Raw genomic sequence first — 22,309 nt, forward strand, 5'->3', positions numbered from 1 at the left:
CTGTGTGCAGCCTACACTGCATGCAGCACATGCACTAACTTGTTGTAGGACATCTCAGCTTAGTGACTTCCTAAAATATTACATGATCACATTGTTGAATTCCTCTCCATTTTATAAATGCAGACACTGATAACCAAAGTTAAATATTTAACCAGTGTGATAAAATAGAGACTGTTCTTCATTTGCTGGATCCAACCCTTTTTCCTGGCTCTGCAAGCATTTTACAGAGGAACATTTTCTTTCTTTCTTTCTTTCTTTTTTTTTTTTACCTTAACCCATCCATTTCTTCCATGTCATCCAGTGTGATCATGCCATCACCTAGGATGATGTACAGGAAGCCATCAGGACCGAAGAGCAACTGTCCTCCCAGATGCTTTCTGTGGAGTTCTGCGACTTCGAGAAACACTCTGGCAGTTCTCAAATCAACTTGATGGGGATTTTTTCTACATTGTGGGGTGGAAACAATACCACAATTGTTAAAGATGTGAGGTGAATCCGCTAGAAAGTAAATAGTACACACAAAGGGAGGAAAAAAGCTAGTCTGCAAATAAGGAAACGCATGCTTGAAACGGGGCTAATAAAAAATTACCAAAGAATTACATCACTTTCTCAGAAGTTCCAGAAGTAGCATTTAAGTTGCAAGATAGTCGAGGAAAAGTCTCAAAGCTATCACTTTCAGCAGTTCCTCTTAAAGGCACATGGGCTTTTAAACAAGATGGAGATTATGGTTTAATTATTGCCACTTTATGGCTATTTATTTGTCACTTCTGAACAGAAAATTAGGAAGAGATATAGCGAAAATAAGATTAAAAAATAGCTATGCCTCCATGCATTCGGTGATACCTGGATACTGTGTATTCTACAACTCTAAGAATGTGGTCATGAGGCCCGATAGCCCACCGCTCTTGGTTGGTGGTATAAGACACATACAGCTTTCCATTTTTCCTGTAATTGGGATGGAATGCAAGGCTTAGCAGTCCTCTTTCATCTCCTCCCTGCAGTCAAATGAAAAACACAAAGAATTGCGAAGTTAATTATGTTCTTTATTGTGTTTCAACTGGAAGCCCAAAAGAGTCTCTTTCTTTCTTCTGGATAATCTTTGCTCAAACTCTTTTCTTTTCTTCCTTGCCTACTGCACAAAAAAGGATTATAAAACATTTCACTTTGTGGAACTCTTTAAGGCTTAGAACAAACCAATTGTCTTGTGCGGTTATCTATGCACAAGACTCTTAGACCACTTCTGTCAAGTGATTTGTGTACGTAATCTTGGGAGGCTAGGAAGACAAGTTTAAGTGCTGTGGAGAATTCTCTGCTGGGTTACTAGGTTGCTTGTAGTCCGGAGAAGACAAATAAAAAGGTTTGTAATCAGCAGTCACTTCTAATGCAAGTCTCCAAAACCTAAAACACTGGTGTGGGCTGCCAACTCCCACTGTCTTGGCAATATGTTTAGAAAACAGTTAAATTGCTTGTGTAATATGTAAACCTTTGTTTTACCCTGGAGGCATCTACATCAGTTGTCGCAATGATGGTGGTCTGCTCCTCATAGCTAGGTGATAAGCAGCCTCGGCCAATCTACATAGAAAGAAGGTAGTTTTACATGTATCCCTTCACTGTATAGAGTTATTCTTTACAGAAGGATGGATGGGGAAATGGGAGGAGAGCTAAAAGCCAGGACTGGGTTGGGGGTGGAAGAAATACTAGAGAGGAAAGTGTACACTAGGAAATAAAAGAAAAGTCCCAACTTTCCTTTGTTAGTATGTGGATGTCAACGATTGTGTACGGTAGGCATGCCGAATGCTGCAACAATTAAAACATCATCATGTTCTTAAATAGAAAGGCATTTTATCTTTCTTTTCTGCTAATTCAGCTGAAACTCAATATGGTCTTCGCATTTGTTTTATCCCACGATTAGTCTAGAAATTTCTATAATGAAATGTAAGTATTTAAAATGATCAAGATCAGAGACTTAAGTTCATATTCTAGCAAACCAGTGAGCGCTTTCTCTGGAGTCTGATACATTATCCACAATGGCGAAAAAAGGGACATGGAAATCGAATGCTGCAACGGCCACTAGTGCATCACCTTACGCGTGCTATTTTATTAAACAACACACTTTCTATGGCAGAAAGCCATGAATTACTCCTTAGAAGAGGAGGGGGACAAATCTCTAAGACTCCAATTTTCAATAATGGAAATACTCTTGTGTTTTTATTACCAGAAGAGCATGTGCCGCTAACAAAGCACAAAACCGTTTGTAGTTTGTGTTCTGCAAGGATTTGAGAATGTAAAGTTTTAGGCATAAGAAGCTCACTTTTAATAAACACTTTTTGATGGATTTCCTGGATTAGAGAAAAACTGCTTTCAGATACACGCCATTCAAAGTGGAAACAAAACAGTCAGGCTTTAAGAGTGTATAAATAAGAAAGTCGATGCAAATATCCCAGAACTCCCAAATCATTATTCAAATGTAAAAAAAGTGGAACTCTTCATTAGCATGTTACAATATACTGAAATTAATTTTAGTCAAAAGAACAATCTCATTGAAAGGTAAGGCTCTGATGACTATGATTTATAAATGAGCCTCTATTTTTCAGATTATCTCGTTAGGATGATTTTAATATTGAATAAGCCTTCAGATGTTGCTGTGTTTCTTCTTACACCTTCACTAAGAAAATATCTCTTCCTTTCTTGTGAGACATTGAAAGCTGGGACGTGTAACTAAGATTTGATTGTAGAAAAGCCACTGCGCATTTTAACCTCCTTGACTGACCTATAAGGAGGCCTGGGGGTGGGGTTTAGTTTGTGATTACTTCCTCCTCTACACAGATCTCCTTTCAAAGCTCTTGGTGCAGGATAAGTACTGCATGCACCCTTCACAAATGTTCCACTATCAGAAGCTTTTGTTGGAAGTAGTTCTTTTGTAGTTTTTAACCAAATCATCTGAAATAAAATTTGAGTTGGATAGCAACATGGTTTAAAACTGTGTCGGTTGCTTTTCAGGAATTAGAAATGTAGAATCTATGAATTATAGGCAGACTGATGGAAAAAGAGATTTACACAAATCCGCATGTGATAGAAGACAGTCATTCACTTTAGGGCATGAATGAATCTGGGGACGTCACTGACATTTATTCAAGTACCAAATGTGGAAGTAGAATGAGACATCTGAATGACAAGAAAATAAATCAAAAAAGCAATTTTTAAAAAGTCAGTAATTTTGAAATTTTCAGGTTATAGGATTTACATTTGTTTATCATTACATATGATTTCATATTTTTATATGCAGTATACTATTTAAGTTTTAAAAAATAATTTCAACATTACAGAGAAATTGTAGAGTAGTATAAATAAGTACTATATTTACCCAAATTCACTAATGGTGTTAGCATTTTCCTCCAAATATATATGTCTATCACATGCACATACATGTGTATACCTATTCTATTCCTTCTATTCTTTACGTTTGGTTACTCATTACATGTGATTTCATATTTTTTAAAGTCAATATCCAGGTGCAAATGAGTGTTCTGGTTGGTTTAGAAACACGACTAATTACTGTTCTTTCAGAGAAATACTTTTCTAACTATATTAATGAAAAAATTGATTGCATCCTAGAATGTCTATTGAAATTGGCTTTTTTAAATTATAGTGGATAACCCGACTCTTAAATGTCTGGAGCTAGGGAAGGAGGGCTATAGTACTGTCAGGAGAGGAAAGTATCGATAGGCTCACGTTTTACTTGAATAAGCCTTTAGAGCTATGTCGTCTATTTAAAGCTTGTTACTGATAAATCATGGTCCACCTCTCACATGTAAACCTATCTTCGAAGTTTGGATCATCTTTCAAGACCTATAAGGAGAAGTATGTTGATTCGGTTTCGAAGGTTTAACTTTGGACCAGGGTCAGAGGCCACAACACCAGAAATGCCACCAGACATTTGAGGCCTCTGGGCTGCCCATGGCAGCTGCCCCTGTGGTCTTCAGCACCGGACGCTGCCGCAGCCGGAGCCCAAGCGTTGCTGCCGGAGGCGGAACTGGCCAGACCAGCTCGCCCCGCTCACAGACAGCCCTTGTGCCAATTTGACTGACTCTCTTCTTACTCCTTCCCATCCTTTCCCCTCATTATGTGTAGTTTTATGGAATTAAAATCATGCCCTTCTTGCAGAAATGTCAAATTACTGAACTGTTTCTAGTGAGCATCTGGAGAGAACGAACCTCTAGGGATTAGTTCAGGCAAGCTGCTGAAAAAGGGAGAAAAAAACCACATTAATAGAATGGCAAATGGAAGATTTGTGGTGCAGGAAGCCATGCCTTTCAAAAAGACAGTTTAACTTCTAACGTTATACTTTTGAAAACTGTTAACCGGTGTCCACAATGTTTATCCTTACCCATGTGAAAAGCTGCAGTTTGTCCAAATATGCACATTATGCTTTGTTCATCATTATTAACACTGAATGCTCTGAGTGCACGTTATGCTTCTGGGAATGTAATCACTGCAGAACCAAACGAGTGGCAAGTAGTTTGCAACGCATTAGGGTTTTTTTTCTGTCTGGATAATGCTTTTTTTTTTTTTTTCCTCAAGCTCACTGACTGAAACCTTTCCCGAGTATCAGGGGCTACCATGAGACCCTCCCTTCCCACTTGCTCAGCCCTCCCAAAACTACATCCACTTCTAGACAGCCTGACACCAAGCACAAATGACTCCTCAAAATCAGGTAGTGGGATGATTTGAAAATAATGGCCGTATATACTTTGTAACCTTGAGAGTGACCCATGTTTCAGAGTAAAACATACACGCCCACCCCTACACCCTTAGGGGCTCTGAATAAGTAAACTACATTCAATTATCATTAGCTCTCTAGAACCTTTTCATAGCGACAAGAGAAAAGAGGCAAAACCAGAAAACAGAGTATTGATGGCTTTAATGTAAGTGCAAGATTGGATCTAGTCTCATCGTTTGAGGATATATATAGTTTTCCCTGGAGAATAGATCAAAGTTTTACCAAATTGACAAAGAATATTCCTGCTCTTTGAAGAAAATGAATTATCTAATAATTGAAAAAGAGAGGTAATTACAAAAATGATTATAACAAAAAGCATTTTTTCTTTTTTTAAGAGAAATTGTGGGGCATGGTCTTTCATTGTGATACTATTTTGAAAAACAAATTCCCTTCATACTTTCAAGATGGTTAAAGTTAATTTTTCCTGATTTCTGGCCTCTTTAAAATTTGCCTTAATTCTCTTTCAGGGAATTCTGACTTGTATATTTTAGGAAATGACTGGGCAACACTGAACTGGAAGCACCATTTCTCATTTTTACGTAGTTTTTCTTAGTGACCTTTTGGCAAGTGACTGGCTTCAAGTTCAGCAGTCTATAAAACAGCCTATGGCATTGAGAAAGCAATGAAACATTCAAGTAATGCAGTGCTAAATGCAAGATACTCCTCGTTACCACTTTGTCCAAAAAAAAGTTTGTATTGAACATTCATTCAACAACTATTTATTGAAAAACTATGTGTTAGGCATTAAGCTTGGTGCTAGGGCTAGGACAAGCAATAAAAACCAATCCCTGCCCTCAAGCAGCTTCTATCTGGATGCAGGTAACAAAGTACAGCTCTCAGGTGCTTCTTTCCCATGGCTCTTCTTTATGATGCTGGTTCGTGGGGAGGTTAAACAAGGCCACACCATTAGAAGAGTGCATGGCCCAAAGAACAAATATTAAAGAAAGTAAATAAACACTCCCGGTAACTTTGACACAAAGGCTAATTAGTATGTTAGCACCTGAGGTTTCTCCACTTGAAACTTGGTAAGGAAAAGAAAAAAAGCTTGGCTATAGGAAAGCTAAGTTAAATGAAGAATTAGGCAGTTTCTACAAATAGTAAGACCATCTTCTAATTTATTTTATGCACATGACCCAGCACACAGGTATGAAGACCTCGAGTAAGACTATTGTTTGCTTACTAGTGAAGGGGCATTGAAGAATTAATGCGAGAACAGAGTGGTGGTATTTCTAGTTCTCTATAAAATTTATACTTTAATTGTAAGGCAGGTCACCACATTTCCTCTATTAATTGTCATTCACATGTCTACATTTTGCTGGTACCCATCGGGAGAGGGACACAGGACTTAGAGACCAACACTTAGAGACCCTCCTCTTGGGAACTTTTGCTTCCCTCAGCCCGGAACCTTTTGCTGTTCAGAAATGAGAAATAGGTTTGTTTTAGAATCGTTAGTTTAAACACCATACCAGATTGTATTAGTTTTCTATTGCTGCTGTAAAAATTCACCACAAACTTAGTGTCTTGAAACCACGCCAAAATATTATCTTAAAATCTGGAGGTTAGAGTCCAACAGGATCTCATTGGGCTAAAATAAATGTGTCAGCAGGGCTGTGTTTTCTTCTGAAGGCTCTTGGGGATTAATAATCCATTTCCTATCCTTTTCCAGTTCATAGAAGTCATTTAATTCATTGGTTTGTGTCTTCTTTTCTTCATCTTCAAAGCTAACAACAGTGGCTTGAGTCCTTGTCGTATAGCATATCTCATATCTCTGACCTCCTCTGCTCTCTCTTCCACTTTTCAGAATTTGTGATGACATGGATCCCACCCAGGTAATCCAGGACAATCTCCCCATGCAGTGTTGAGCAATCTGAATCCTACTGCAACCTTAATTTCCCTTTGCCATGTAAGGTAGTATCACATAGGCACAGGTTCTGGAGATTAGGATGAGGACATCTATCAGAGGGGGGCATTATTCTGCCTACTACATGGATATATTTAATCTGTTGTTTGAAAAGGGTCCATTTAGGACTTGAGCCATCTTGGCCATGTCCTAAAGTGAGCACCCTGAAAGAGCTGACTGGTGAAGGTCACCTACGTTTTCAAGGAGATCCCCATGGGAGGCTCTGGCTTGTCATTGTAAGCTTTCACTTCCGAGTGAGGTGAAAGCACCTTTCAGAATCCAGGAGGCAGAAGAAAAGGCCATCGGATAACTTGTGGGTGTGTGACGCTTTCATATATGAACTCGGTCAGGAGCAAGGCTTCCGTGTTGCAAAGAAGGAAAAGTTAAATGCCAGTTAGAAGTTCTACTAACTGGAGGATGTTAAGCTCACCAGAACTATATTATTTTGCTTTGTTCATTAGTTTTGAAACACTATAGGGTATTAATTTCACAACTCCTGGAAAAGGTGAGAAGCATTGCTTTTCACTAGTTCCAAAATCTGATTTGGCCTCGGAAGAGGAGTCAGTTCCCCGAGGATTCTCAATTAGCTTATGTGCATTGCTGCAGGATTCAGTTTTGTGAGAGAATGAAAAATATATTTGGTCTTTGTTCCCAGTTTCTGGCACAGAGCTCCTAAAATCATAGGGATTTCCTGAGTGATGGGAATGTCTTTTGTTATCCATAACGAACCCCTGTCAGCCTTACTGGAGTTTATGCTAATAAGGTGACCCTTGGTGCGTCCCTAGAGAGTTCTGGAATGGGGGATGGCAGCCAGAGGAACCAAAAAATGTGACGAGAGGATTGGAACTTTCAGCCTTACTGCCCCACCTTCTCCCACCCAGTGCTGGGAGCAATAGGAACTAGAGGCTGAGTTCAGTCACCAATGGCCGCTGATTTAATCAACTGTACCTAAGTAACGAAGCCTCCGTGAAAACCCTAAAGGTTGGGGTTCAGAGAGCTTCTGGGCTGGTCAACACACTACAGTGCCAGGAGAGGGGCACACCTGAAGAGGGCGTGGACACTCGTGTGTCCCCCTCACCCAAGCCCTTACGCCTTGCTTCCATTTGGCTATTTCTAAATTGTAGCATTTAAAATAAACTAGTAATAGTAAATATAACACTTTTCTGAGTTCTAGGAGTTGTTCAAGTGAATTATTGAGCCTAAGGGAGTCTTCTGGGAACCCCGGAATTTGCAGTCAGCTGAGCAGAAATGTGGGTAGCTGGGGTACCCCATTTGTGGCTGGTGTCCAAAAGTAGTTGGTGAGCTGAGCCCTTAATCTGGGCGGGGGGGAGGGAGGGTCTGGGCTAACTCTGGGTAGTTAACATCAGAACTAAATTGAATTGCTGGAGACCCAGTTGGTATTGGAGAACTGGTTGGTGAGCGAAAATCATATTTGGTGTCAGAAAACACACCAAAACCAAACCAAACCCTGAGAAGTTCCTTAGCCCATCCTCTTTTCTAGAGAGAAGGAGCTCATGATCGACTGTCTCGAAGAAGTTAAATTTAAAGAATACTTGGAATAATCTAAGTCTTCCATTCATACAGATCTTCCCTGGGAACTTAACATTTGTATAAAATATCTTATGTCATTTTATTATTCAATCTTGGAGGATAAAACCAACTGCAATATACTCAGGACCTCTCACTTATAGTACTAATTCCCCCTTTTTCCTTAAAATTTCCTCTGTATTTCCAGATTTGGCTTTTCTTTCAGTTAAGTCTTTCACTTAACTCAAATTAGTCTCTGGTTTCCTGATAATGGAATGCTGAGGCTCAGTTATGTCTTCGAGACCTCCCTTCTGCTTAATCATATGTGCCCATTGCTCCAGTTCTCTAGGAAAGTATAAACGATTTTTAAATGCTAGCAGCCCCAACGCTCACTTCTACTCCACTCCCCTGACCGCCCTCCACCCCCGCCCCGCCCCAAAGTGTCCTTCTTCATATGAATTTAAGAGCTGCTGGAAGATACTCAGCAATTCAGAGTTTTTAAGAAGTGTCTCAGAGTATATAATTTCTGGTATGTAGCAATTTGAGTCCCTGTCAAATCTGTGTTTATCTCCCAGAGGTAGCAAATGAAATGGAAAGACAGACTAGAAAAGTACAGCTGGGAGAATGAAAGCTTCTAGATGGAGGCCAGTTACCAGAAAGTCATCTCGTTTTCTTCAATGATTCTCTCGCCCCACTCTTTTCAAACATAAATAAAATAGTCACACTGGGTTTAAGTTATGACCTACACAGAAGGAAGATACTAGAAGTGGTTATATTCTAGAATATCCAGCTTCCCAGCTGCCACTTATTCCATATCCTAATGTTCTTTTGACTTCTCATGTGTATAGGGAAAGTGTATATACATACTCAATTATATACTTAAAAATGATTATGGTTATACTAGTTTATGTACATATATACATGATTTATTTTATATAAACTTTGTATTTGTCAAATGGAATTAAGTTTCATATTTCTATTTTTCCCTAAGCTTTTTACCTATCTGACCTGTGGTATTTGATACAGTATGGCATATTAGATAATGGATTGACTTGTGTCTTTTACTTCAGGCAGTGGTTAGCTGCTATTAGAACCTTGACTATATGCTGCCCTAGGAATCCAATATGATATCAGGGAATAACTTGAATACTAGAGACTACTCATCTCAATATGTGTCAAGCGTTAACACCTGTGATATTCCAAAGTTCAGTTCTCTAAAACATCTTCCCTCAAAGATGATTCAATAAAATTAAACTGTGAAACATCTATTTGAAATAATAAAGTAACAAAATAATAAGACTATAAAAAGTGTAAACTCTTCTCAAAAACAAAATCCTAGCACTAACCACTTTTTATAGAAGTTTTATAGAAAAGTTGATAACACTTATAGAAAGCAAAGCTCTTATGCTTGTGTGTTTAGGCAACATGAGATAAAAGTTGAACAAAAACTACAAGAACATTCATGAGAATTAAAAATGAATAAAAATGGCAATTAAAAAAAGGTTTGTAACTACACTAAATGCTTCTATGACAACCCACAAGTTTAGTACTTCTTAGACCTTGAAGTTTAAAAAGCTTCACATTTCTAGACTGAATTGTAAAAGAGTAAAAATATTACAGCAAAATCTCATATATATAAATTAAGAACTAGATCATTTTTCCACTAGACTGCAAGCTTCTTGAAGGCAGGGACCTCATCTGATGTCTTATAAAGAGCTCATCTATAGTGGAAGCCTTGTCATAAAAGGTAACATGCATTGAGCTCTTACTATGTGCCAGAGAGGATGTTAAATAATTTGCAAGCATTATCTTCTTAAACTTTATAACAACTTTAGAGTTTAATGCTATTTTATATTATAATTTTCGGATAGAGGATTTGATTAACGTGTTCAAAACGCACAACCAGAAGTGGCAAAGCAGAGACTGTCTGTGATTGGAGGCCAAATAACATAAATTACTGTTACTTCACCCCATCAAATATTTCCTAAGTGAAGAAATAAACAAGCAAAGAACAGATTGTATTCCCTCACCAGTGGCTACTACTGTTTGTGATCTGATGTTTCACTTAGGTTTCCAAACTTCTACTGGGGACTAAAGTGAAGCTTACATTTCAGTTGTTTTAACTTCATGTCATTTTAACTTATATGACTCCATTACTTTAACTGTTATGAAATGTAATGAAGCTTATATCTCAGTTATTTTAACATAAAGTTTCATTTAGGTTTTAGGGCAATGTGCTAACAAAGTATCTGGGGGAAAAAAAGTCCCGATTTGTCTGCATTTCCACGGTGTAAATACTCTCACCACGGCCGATGTCAAATGGGCAACTTAACGTCACACTGACTGTGGCGTGTGAAGAGACAAGCTCAACGAGCTCTCCCACACGCTTATGACTTCCACTGTAGAATATTTCTATTCTCCTCCAACCCTCTTATATTCTTTCCCTCCATTGTTATTGTGCTCTTTCCTTTTTTAAATCCTGTTTTAAAATTTTGTCATACCAGTTCCTTTCAACGTGAAGCACTCAAATCTTTCTGTGGATTAAGTAGGAGTTTAAAATAATTAATAAATCATTAATTAAACACAAGGGAAAGAGTATTTCTTGCTGGATTTCTAGATGAAACATACTTATAAAACTAGCATACCACTAAAAAAAAAAAAGGCAGAACATTCAACGATCCTTCTAAGGAGTTTACTTGCTTATTTAATGAGAGAAGCAAATGAAAACTCCTTGGTAGGTATCTTTCCTCCCTCTTAGGTCACTTAGAAAATTAAAGAAGGCGATAAATGTAATGTCTCTGTAAATTCCGATGTGGCATTTGAACCGACGATATGGCTATTACAACAGACAGAGAGGTAAGCTCCATCCTTAAATCTAATCGTTCCATAACATAAGATTTTGGAAGGAAATATGATTTGGAGGCAGGGAATGCGTACCCCGACAGTTTAGTCGGATGAGGAATGCATTTAAACGATGTAGGAGAAGCACATCTTGCTTCCACCATCCAAAGAACTTTTGGACTCCAGGAAATCACGAGCATGGGAAGGCACATTGATACTTATATTTAGCACTGAGATCACCACAGAGTTGTGATAAAGATCTGTCTATATCTCTTTGGGAGCTTTAGATGGTCCATGTTACCAGTAGCTTATTAGTGAATGATTTGCAAGATCTGAGGTAATCTGAATTTTTATTCCAGAGTTGAAACAAACATACTTGGCCACTGAAGGAATATCACTTTTTTTAGCAGTATACACACACACACACACACACACACACACACACACACACACACACACACACATACATACACACATACAGTGTTTGTATACTCTAAAGTTAAACATAATCTCTTTAGTAAACAAAGAAGAGGGGTAGAAACAAACCAACCCCAACATTTGTGTGTTCTCTAATAATAACGATGGCAAATCACAATGATATTTTCTCCCAACTCAAAAAAACTCTATGTAAAAATGCACTTTGAAGATTTATGACAGAAAAATATGCATTCTTGATATTATCAAACAGTTGTGAAAATTATCTCAGAGCAATATTGAGTAATATAACACATATTTATATAACTATATATAGGCATATAAACTCAGTTTATATATACTGAGTTTAGATCAAATTTAGATGTCCTATTAGAAACTAAAGAAGAATATAAAATTGTTCAGGAAGTGTGTGAGAATATGCACATTCATTAAAAAGATACATGTCCCCAAAGATTACATGATGCTACAGAAGAAATATTTGTTTATGTTTGGGGAGTTTCAGTTTTTCCTTTTCTTACTCTCTTAAGGATTTCCTTCTTAGAATCATTCTTAAAGTACAGATATTTTTTAAAAAATTATTAAATTGACAAATATGGGGCAAACCTTGTTAGAACAGCAAATAATTACTTTTGAACAAGGAAGACAATTTTAAAATGCACCAATTTCTTCAAACCCCCTAAGTTTATTTTACTTGATGGATATAAAAAAGAAGGTGTCCTATTATCTTGCAGCTTGGAAATATATTTCTTAGAATGACCCTGTCTATAATAAAGAAATATAACATTTTATAGTTTATTAATAAAAGTCTTATGTACATAAAAACTATAAACTTTTATAAGAATAAAAGTAAAAATTTTAATGGAAATTATTAAGAATATTAAATTTTATATTAAAAACTAATGAAATAAAATGGACTTATGATTTCATTTACCATCTTGAAAGCTAAAATCTCTGAAGTATAAAGTCTGACCTTTTGTTTTAAACATTAAACCTAAAAATATAAAGCATGTTTCCTTGATAGTTTCATCTGATTTATGCAACTGTAGTTTGAAAACTACTGTTTTTTTTTTTCTGTCAGAAAATAGGAGATTCAGGGTCCTTCCAATGAAAGAAAGATTATAATATTAAAGATAAATGCTTAACTATAGCAAAGGGGACAAATTGTTTTTAATGAATTTGACCTCTTGCTTTTATGAAGTTTGTTTTTTATGATGTGTGGCTAATATGATGGTCATGCGGCTAAAAGCATTATCTTCACATCATTATACAGAAATATAACACTAGTATACTTGAGTTTCCTAGTCATGTTTCACTGCTCTTTGTTATTATATATTTCCTATTGTTACTCTAAAGAAGAACTCAAATTGACTTATATGAGAACAAACATTAAACAATTAAGATTATTGCTTTGAAAAGAAACCTTGAAAAAAAACAAAAACAAAAAACAGTTTAGACCACCAAGGAGCACTAATAAATTTAAGGAAATATGAGGTTTCCTCTATGTGACTTCTCTTGAGAAGTTATGCAATAGATCGCTGGAACTTCAAGGTCAAATAAAAATTATGGTACTTTTAAAATTATTTTCTGAGTAGAGTTTGTATTTACATGATTTATATGTCGATTAAACTTGCAGTTTGCCCAAACAGCAGAAATTCTTTGAATCTTTGATATTTTCATTAATCACTATTTTACAAAATGATCGAATGCAGAATTCTAGCAACACAAAAAGACTAAAAAAAAGATTAATCTAAACATTAATTTTTACATGAAAAAATCATTCTTATTCCAAAATAACATTAGTTACAAGTCCACATTTAAGAAAATAAACATTTGCTATGCCTCAGATATCCAAATTAAGCAACTCTTTTTAAGGTTTGATGTATGACATGTTTATACTAATTCTGAATAAAAGCAATTAATGTATACTTCTAAAACTGCATCTTTAATATTAAATCATGTAAAATTTAAAATATAAAGTTTTGCAGTTCCATGTTCTCTATAATCAGGAAAGTATGATGAAATAAGTATGGAAACTATATATTATAAATATATGAAAAATCTGATGTCTATATTAAAAATGGCAAAGTAATCATGAAATCAGAGTAAGATTTATAAAGAAAGACGTAAGAGAGGGCTGGGATTTCTTAAGTTTGAAAAAAAACATTGCCTTAAATGAATGAAGATTTATTTGAAGGACAGTGTCTGGCTGTCCACAGAAGTTTCACCAGTAGGTATTTTCAATGCAAAGCAAGCTGTATTCCCTATAATTCTTAACAGAATAGAAAATTTACCTTAAATATCTAGGAATAAAATAATTTTGGGCCAGAAGAATTTGGGGGAATTTCTGATATTCAAATTACATGAGATCATAATCTTAGTTAACTGAGGGAAGAGTCAAACACTGAAAGACAGATTAGTTTTCTAATACGTTCATAATTTAACGTATGTAGCAACCTGGACAAAACTGATGGCACATGAATGCTTCCTATTTAATTCACAGAATCACCATGCAGACACAAGTTTGTTCCCGGTTCTAAATCCTAGGGCAAATGAAGTGTTTATAAAGGTTCCACTTTCCTGACTGCCAGTACCCATTCTCTGCATTACTATTTATCCTTGCTCGCCACACAGCTCTCCATCTCAGATTCCAGCACTCCACTCAATCATCAGGGGGCAAATATCGGAAGCCAGGTGCTTCAAACTCCTATTTGTGCATCAAATTCCTATTCATTCGTGTTCGAGAGTATGGACTCTGGGGTTTAGATTGCTGAGGTTTGCAACTTGGCTCCTTCACTTGTTAGCTTTTTGACGTAAGACAGTTACTCAGCCTCTCATATCTCAGTGCTATCACTGTGAAGATGGGGGACATTTCTTATCTCAGGTCGTTGTGAAGTAGTTCATGGATGGAGTGTAGAATGGGCCCTGGCACACTGCTGATATACAGCCAGGCTACTGTATTCTAGCTGGGGGAAAAGACTGGAAACAAGTAAGCCTACAAATAAATACAAGATTAAATTTTGAAGAGGACTATAAAAGAAAAGAATAGGATGTTATGAGAAAGCCTACTGATAGGAATCTAATTTAGACCAGGGGTCAGGGAAGGCCTCTCTGAAGATGTACATTCAAGCTGAGACTTCAAGGGGCCAGAGTGTGAGAGGAAGAAAAATCTGAGGAAAGAAAGAATGGCATCTCCCAGAGAGACATTTTATTGAGTGTGATTCTTTGGGAAAAGAGACATGTCAGGGAAGAGTGGGGAAGTATGTACACTCTCCCATTCTTGCTCCCTGACTGTGGAGAGTTTTTGGTATCTGAGGGCGGGTGTTCATGGAGTGGAACAAATGTGGGTTCTGTAACACCAGAGCTGGGTTCGAATCCTTGCTTTGGGACTTACAAGCCATTTGATTTTGCAGAAGTGATAAAGCACACTTGAGTTTCAGTTTTCTTTTTTCTATTGTAAATGAATTCTAACTTTCATTTGGTAAGGCTCTTTTTAATGAAAAATAAGCAAAATAAAAATTTTAAATTAACTAGCACTCAGCTGGCACATATGAGCTGCTCACTGATCAGCTCTTTCTCCTTCACGGCGGAGGGCAGAGGGATGGGCTTGTAGCTCAGGTCCATGAGTGGGCAGTAGGAGCTCTATCCTTAAATACGATAAAGAATGGAAAGTTTAAGATGACATCAAGGGATGAGTAATCCTTTATTCATTAGCCGATTATTCTCTCGAACCTATAACCTCAAACCAGTATGCCACCCTCGAAATGTATAAGGGGAGGTCTGAAAGAAATGATAATTCAATTATTCCTCCTAAGCACTTACAATTGTTTCATTTTGATAGGAAAAACTTTTTCTTTCTATTTCGATGATATCAAGTGGAAAACTATAGTTAGATAAAATGTTTGATTTTTTTCCTCATGGCGTGTGTGACAAAGTGACTTTAGAAGTGAGGGTCTTAGAAGGGGCATTGTTGATGGCACTTAGTCTTTTTGTGTGTGACAGCTGCAGTAAAGCAGCCTGTTTCACTGCATATTTGAATATCTTAAAATAAAGGAACCAATTTTAAAAGGCCTTTTTATATATGACATCTAAATTTACATAGATTTATTTAATTATGTAAATAAACAGATACTTAAGCTTGTATTTATATATAATGTGTGAATATAAAAAAGGAAAATATAAACACAAACACATTAGCAAAAACTACATAGATATTTCAAGAATCATCATATAGTTAACAAAGCAAAATTCTAGAAGCAGTATTTCATTGGCCTAATTAAGAACACAAATATCAGCCATATCAACAAACTGCCTTGTTCTACTCTTTCTTAAATATTTCCAGATGCAAAATATATTGCCTTTTATGTTATACCTATAAGCTTGGATAGTGGGAATCAAGGAATCAGGAAATGTAAAATTACCCATCAAGATTAATATGCATGATATAAAACTTTTTAAGGATTTTTTTCTTATACTTATAACCAAAATGTAAGGCCATGTCGATGTAAATACTAGAAATCCAGGTATCTGGGAACTCATATATCATTATTGTAAAAATGATTTTACAGTTTTTTTTTTTAAATTGGAAAATTGGCAATCCTCCCATTGTGTGATAAGTAGTAGACTATCACAGATACATGTAAAATTTTTTGGAGAACCCTCAAATATTACAGTGAAATATTATTTTGTATAATACCACACATCATTCCAGAACAGGAGCAGGAAAGGGCCTGAGACAGAACTGCCCTTATGAATAATGCTGGAGTGACTTTGGCATCCATCGTTATCGAGCCGGTTAAAAACACAGATAAAGCTAAGTTTTCTGTGAATCAAGTAATTTCCTGAAATAAATCTAAATGGAGGTAAGGAAACCACGGACAACATAAAGGACAGCTCGTGTTTTCTCTGGCTACAAGGGCCTCTGTTTCTGTTGGCCGCATTTGACGCTAAGAAGAGCATTATTACCCCCACTTCTTCCACACAGGTTTATACGAAACAAACCCGATCATTTTACCTCGCCTCCTCAAAACGATAACAAAACATTCTGACTCTCATCGCCTAAAAAGTAAGTCCAAACAATTTAACAGGGAACACAAGACCCATCTCAAGATGGTCCTAACCTCTTTTTCCAGCCTCCACTGTTGCCATTCTATCTTGCGTTCTCGTCGTTCCCGCCGCAGTCACTCTCCACGCTCCCCAGGCTGTCACAGCCTCATACCTTTACACATGGTTATTCCCTCTGTTTGGGTCCCCACCTAGCTGCTCTGGAAGAACTTACTCAGTCTTCTCTGACTTGAGTTCAGCACACCTCTCTCTTTCCTGCCTAACACTTTCTACAGATTGCTACGACACCACACCAGTATCACCTCATTTTTGCGTTGACTGTCCCTCCTGGTCTGCCTACCCCACAGAGAAGAAATCTTGAATGGAGATCAAGTCCTTATTATTCTTTGACTCTATCCCAGCATTTAGCCCAATGGCTGACACCTAACAGGCACTCGAATATTTGTTGAGTATATAAAGAAGAGACTCTAAGACTTAAAGCTCCATCTCATGTATTATGTATATCTATACCCCACATTCTTCTAAGGCTCAATTTTATCAAGTCATTTAAAAAGGTTAGTTTAGAAAAGATACTAGAATAAAACTTCAGTAAAAATAAAATGTTAATGCCTTCCTCTTGGTATTAGTAGGACAAAGGAGCTTATTGCTAAAATATACAATAATCGGTTATAAAAAGCCTTCCTCTGAGAGCAACGAGTGATGGTCTATAAAGTATTAGTCTAAAATTGTTGTAGACTAACCCAAGCAGTAGTTCAAACAAAAATAAAAGGTAATTATTTCCCATTATGAGCATTAAGAAATTTTGTGCTTTACTACCATGTTATTTTTCATGATAAATGTGTAAAAGAAAACTAATGATAACACAATAGTCTTAGGATTACTTCTTAGGATTAATGTCACTAGAACATATCAGGTCACATATTAAGGGATAATACTAGAAGATTTGTTTTTCTTCATAATTATTTGTCTAGAGCTTCAGAGCAAAACACTAATAAAAGTCAGTCATCATTATGATGTCATTTTCATAATTTCCTTAGAAATAAACTAGCAAGTACAAAAAATATTTATAATGCACGACATCATCTATGTCCCTTTCCATTGCTTAAACTTCAGGTTATATTTAGTGAGGCTTCCTGTTTATTATAAAGAACACCTCCTGGGTGGAATAAAATACATTAATAAAAGCCCTCTGAAGTCAAACTATGTAAATCACCATTTGTGCAGGTATAGCTTAAATACTGTGGACTGATACAATTGTATGACCTAATCCAGCAATTTATGAAAAAATTTTTTCATTTTTGCAAGCCAAACTCTTTGGAAGGTATTTATCTGTCACCGAAATGGTTTCAATATCTAAAACCAGCTCCCAAATGATATTTGCCTACTGGTATGGCATGGGCTCTAAATGACATTTATGACACACCAAACTTGTTGGAGAAATGAATGCTCCAATGTCATTTACATTTGTAGTTTTTGGTCCTCCCACTTTAAACCCATAAAATGTGTATGGCCCTTATCCACATCCAATTTATAAGTAATTACAACTTACACAGAATAGGAGACATGGGAGAATTGAATTTTGTGTAATGAGAATGAATTCTCAACCCCTTCATTTTTGCATATAACTTTTTAGATGATGCATTTCCTCATTTATCCCATTCTGAAACTGTTTCATGTGGCAGAGCTAATTAATGTCTACTAGTTTATAGTTTCTTTGACATCTAACATGTTCCCCGTGGCCTGTGTTTTTTGGAGTATGAAACAGACTTGGGAAAACAAAAGAACAAAAGAGCCTCAGGTTTCGTCAAATACATCAGAGGGGCATAACCTTTTTCCATAAGCTCTAATATTTAGACTCTGAATTTATTTTAGCAGGAAAAAAACAAACAAAAAACGAAAAAAACTTCCCACTCATCCAGGATAGGGAAAGGCTTATCTCACCACAGGTGAGCCGTTTCCCCAAGACTTGGATGAATAATGTGTTTTCACCTGTTGGCTATCTAGGACTTCAAAAACAATCTCTAATTAATTCTATAGAAGGACATTCTGTCAACCAGCATCAAATGGGGAAATTCTAGCAAGCCACACTTAACTTCCTTTACAATTCCTGTTGCTCAAGGCCACATCATGCCTAGCTTCTTTTTCTGCTTCAACAAGCTGTTTCAAGGGATTAGGCTGACCAGGGCAGAAGTATGATCTGAGTCTAACTTTGTATTCGTTTATTATGTAATGTTCATAGAAGACAGCAGATCTGGAAATCAGTGCTGCCACTGAAGCAGAATTTCTTCAAATGTTCACAAGTTGGATTTTAGGTGGTTATTGGATGGTTTTTGCACAGTTACTAGAGTCAGACAGATATGAGATGAGTTAGAATCCTAGTTCTGCCAGTTACTAGATACAGGGAGATCTCTTCACTTTTCTCAACATGAGTTTTCTGATCTATAAAACATGTATAATAACACCAAAGTTACAGGACTATTGCAAGGACTACATGGGGTGTGTCACGTAAGGTCTCTGAAACGTAGTGGAACTTCAAAAAGGTAACGTCGCCTCCCCTGTCAAGTTAAAAGGTGTATGCAAATAGAGTGTAAGGTATCAAACTTAGCTTTGATAATGTCGAAATGGCCTATAGGCCAATAGCCAAAAGATTCCAAAAGTTATGAGGCCCCTGAACACAGAAAGCACTCACTAGACCAAATGACTTCCAGGGCTTTGTGGCGGGAGGATGAGGCAATCGATGGCGTGAGGAAGACACTGAGGCGCCAGCTTCATCCAGAGCAACTCCACAAAGAACCAAAGAACTGGAAGGCGCTGGCTTCCCCTTCCCCACAGAAGGCTCACTGATTCTTGAGCATATCTAGTAAACCTTCTCAGTTCCCACTTGAAGGAGACTGAAATGCCCTCCGTGAAGTTGATAGGAATTCAGCAGGAATGCAGCCCTGGGTTTTATTCCAGCTCACAGCTTACATTGTATACTCTGAACCAAAGGTTCGCAGGAGACTGGCTGTGTGAGAGTTGGTTTTGCCAGATACTACATTTGGTCGCTCGATTTGTTTGACCAGCGCCACTGTGGGGTCATACTTCAAATTGAGTGACAGTCTTTCTTCTCTATCCCAAAGTGCTCTACTAATATGAAAACAATATTTATCACAATGTAGCCTTCATGGGCAGGACCCATGAAGAAAATATTCTTAGGATATCGAAGGCATTATTGCATGGATGACTGATGCGTTGACAGACATAAGTAGGATTGCCTGGTTATTCAGGTAATAACCAATGAATAATATGAGGACTGGCTGAATATAACAATTACGCAGAGTGACAAAGCTGTAGTATATTACTAATATATTACCTCAATCCTGAATCATAAAATAAACCTTGATCATTTATTTTCAGTCAATCTGTCGTGGAGCCTAAGAGATACAGAGCAATGCCTTGAACAGCAATGATTTGGAAGGAAATCCAGGCTAAGCATCTTTCTCTTTAGTGTTTATGCTTTCATACATATTTCGAGAAACTCTTTGTAACTGGTGAGACCAGTCTAAAGTCTCACTGGGAAACTCTGACGACTACACAAGCTGCTTTGCTGAGAGTGCTGTGGCCTTACAGTGAGCCAGGAAATCACTCGACGTTCCTTTGTCTTATTCTTTTTACTTGGAGTCATTTATACCTTTAATAACTTTTAATAATCTATACTAAATCTGTAACTTAATACTCTAAGTTGTTATTAGAAACTTTATTTTTAAGTACAATTTAACTTGGACAAGCAGACAGCAAATGTCTCTCCAATAATTCCTTTTAGGAACATTTCTTATTTTCCCTTTGTTTTCAATATTTCTAACGCATCTTTAATCCCCATTTCTTCCCCCTTCCTAACTCTAATAGTATCTTTAATCCCTAGACACTCTACTCTTTTGAAAGATAATGACAACGTACTCAGGATCACAGAAAACAAACTATTTTATTCTAACTGGCTTTTTTTTCCTTGAACAACATCCTATGCTGTTTCTACTGACTTTTTTTTTTTTTTAACTCTGCAACATTTCCCCAGAGACTGTTTCTCACTAATTTCCTGGCTCTTAAAAAATTCCTTTTCTTTAAGTTTGGTGTCATAATAATACTTCTTAGAGTCTCCAGAGAGGATACTGAACTTAATTACATTATGGCCACTGTAATTTGGTGGGTCAGCCACACTTACTTCCTTAACCAATTCATATGCTACTTAAGGCTAAACCAAGAGTAACCTCTCTTTATGCTTAAGCAACAAGCTGTTCCAAGAAAGCCACTGTTTACAATATTGAGAAACTGTTCCTCCAAGCCACATCCCAGTGTAATGTTCAGTTGGCGAAAAGAAGGTCGTATGTTGTTCAACAGGGAAATCTGCCTCATTCGACCACCCAAGAGGGCAGCAAAAATAAGTCACCTAGTAAAGGTGGTCTTTTACACAAAGGTCAAACAGAACTTTACTGGAAACTTCGGGCGGATGGAAAGTCCTGGCTTCATATAGTGAACTGCATAATTCAGTGTGGGCTCGAGTTTTACTGTATAAGTGAAGCTTATTGAAAGATCAGTGCATGCTCAATTATGCTTAAAAAAACAAAACAAAACAGTGATTAGAAAGGCAGAAAAATGAAACAAGATGGCTTGTGCAAGATATTGCTTCCTAGTTCTGACATAACCCTAGATCAGCCTCCTTCTTATGCCTGCTTTTTTTTTCCCCCCTTCTTATTTTCTTGGCAATGATCTATAGTGACAGCCTGATCTATAGTGACAGCCACCTGCTTTTCCTGATGACCAAAAAGAGGAAAAGTTACTACAGAAGTAGGAGAGCAAAAGACTGAGGCTTGGCCGTCAGATTTCTCATATCAGACACAAAATACTGAGTTCAAATTAATTGACATTTGCTCAATGTTTAAAACATTTTTGTTTTTAGTCATTTTGTTGCCATTATCATGGTCATTTTTATGTCTGCTTTATGACAAATAGTTGCTGATCAGATATGGTATAGTTAAAAACATTTTGTAATTTTAAAATTTAGAAAACTTAGGCTGACCATATGTCTTAGTTTGCCTGGACACAGTTCTGGTCTGTGTTCTAGTAAAATGATTAAGAGACTTTCCTTTTACTCTCAAAATCATCCCAATCTGGATGATAAATTAAATGGGCATTCTTACTTTAATACGTATTTCAACTATTGAGCATGGGCAAAGGAGGAAAATCCTAAAAGTACACTTTTAGATGAAAATACCACTTTTATATAGTAAATGGTGCAGAAGGCTGCCATATAGGAAGATGACATCAGTGTGGTCTCTGTCCTCCAGAAACATATGGCCCACAGGAGAGCCAATGGCAGTTAGTGCCACAGGATGGACCTCATGAAGACTGTCATCAGGCTATTTTGTATAGTGCAGAAGGATGCAGTTAGACAAGACAGTGGTGCTCTGATGATGGTAGAGAGCAGCAGTATATTCAGAGAGTGAAGACAACGGGGCTGGGATTCGAGATACGTGTAAAAGCCCAGCTGCGCCAATGACTGATGGAAATTTGACATAAGTCATTTAGAGTAGAAAGCTGCAGAATGTAATCAAAAGTACCTTTACCATTCTTTTCGCTAGTCCCACGTGTGGAACTCTCGAAAAGAACTCTTTGTAATGATGTTCTAAAAAATTCGAAGCCTTAGGAAATATAAACCATAACAAATGAGGATTCTTTTCAATAGAACTAAAATGTACATTTTGAGAAATATGCTAACTTTTCAAGCTATC

At 36.9% G+C, this 22,309-nt stretch overlaps 2 protein-coding genes across 3 annotated transcripts in view; one reads left to right on the forward strand and one right to left on the reverse strand.

Moving 5' to 3' along the window:
- ANAPC10 (anaphase promoting complex subunit 10) overlaps window positions 1-22,309 on the forward strand; it is a 271,547-nt gene that overhangs the window by 210,308 nt on the left and 38,930 nt on the right. The window lies entirely within an intron of this gene.
- HHIP (hedgehog interacting protein) overlaps window positions 1-22,309 on the reverse strand; it is an 83,692-nt gene that overhangs the window by 26,156 nt on the left and 35,227 nt on the right. The window contains exons 5-6 of the mRNA XM_011359461.1: window positions 844-995; window positions 270-443 (exon numbers count right to left, since the gene is read on the reverse strand). Of these exons, the coding sequence (XP_011357763.1) occupies window positions 270-443; window positions 844-995 (326 nt within the window). The remainder of the gene's footprint in view (window positions 1-269; window positions 444-843; window positions 996-22,309) is intronic.

The sequence above is a fragment of the Pteropus vampyrus genome, unplaced genomic scaffold (genome assembly GCF_000151845.1).
Source record: "Pteropus vampyrus isolate Shadow unplaced genomic scaffold, Pvam_2.0 Scaffold47, whole genome shotgun sequence".
Taxonomy (NCBI): domain Eukaryota; kingdom Metazoa; phylum Chordata; class Mammalia; order Chiroptera; family Pteropodidae; genus Pteropus; species Pteropus vampyrus.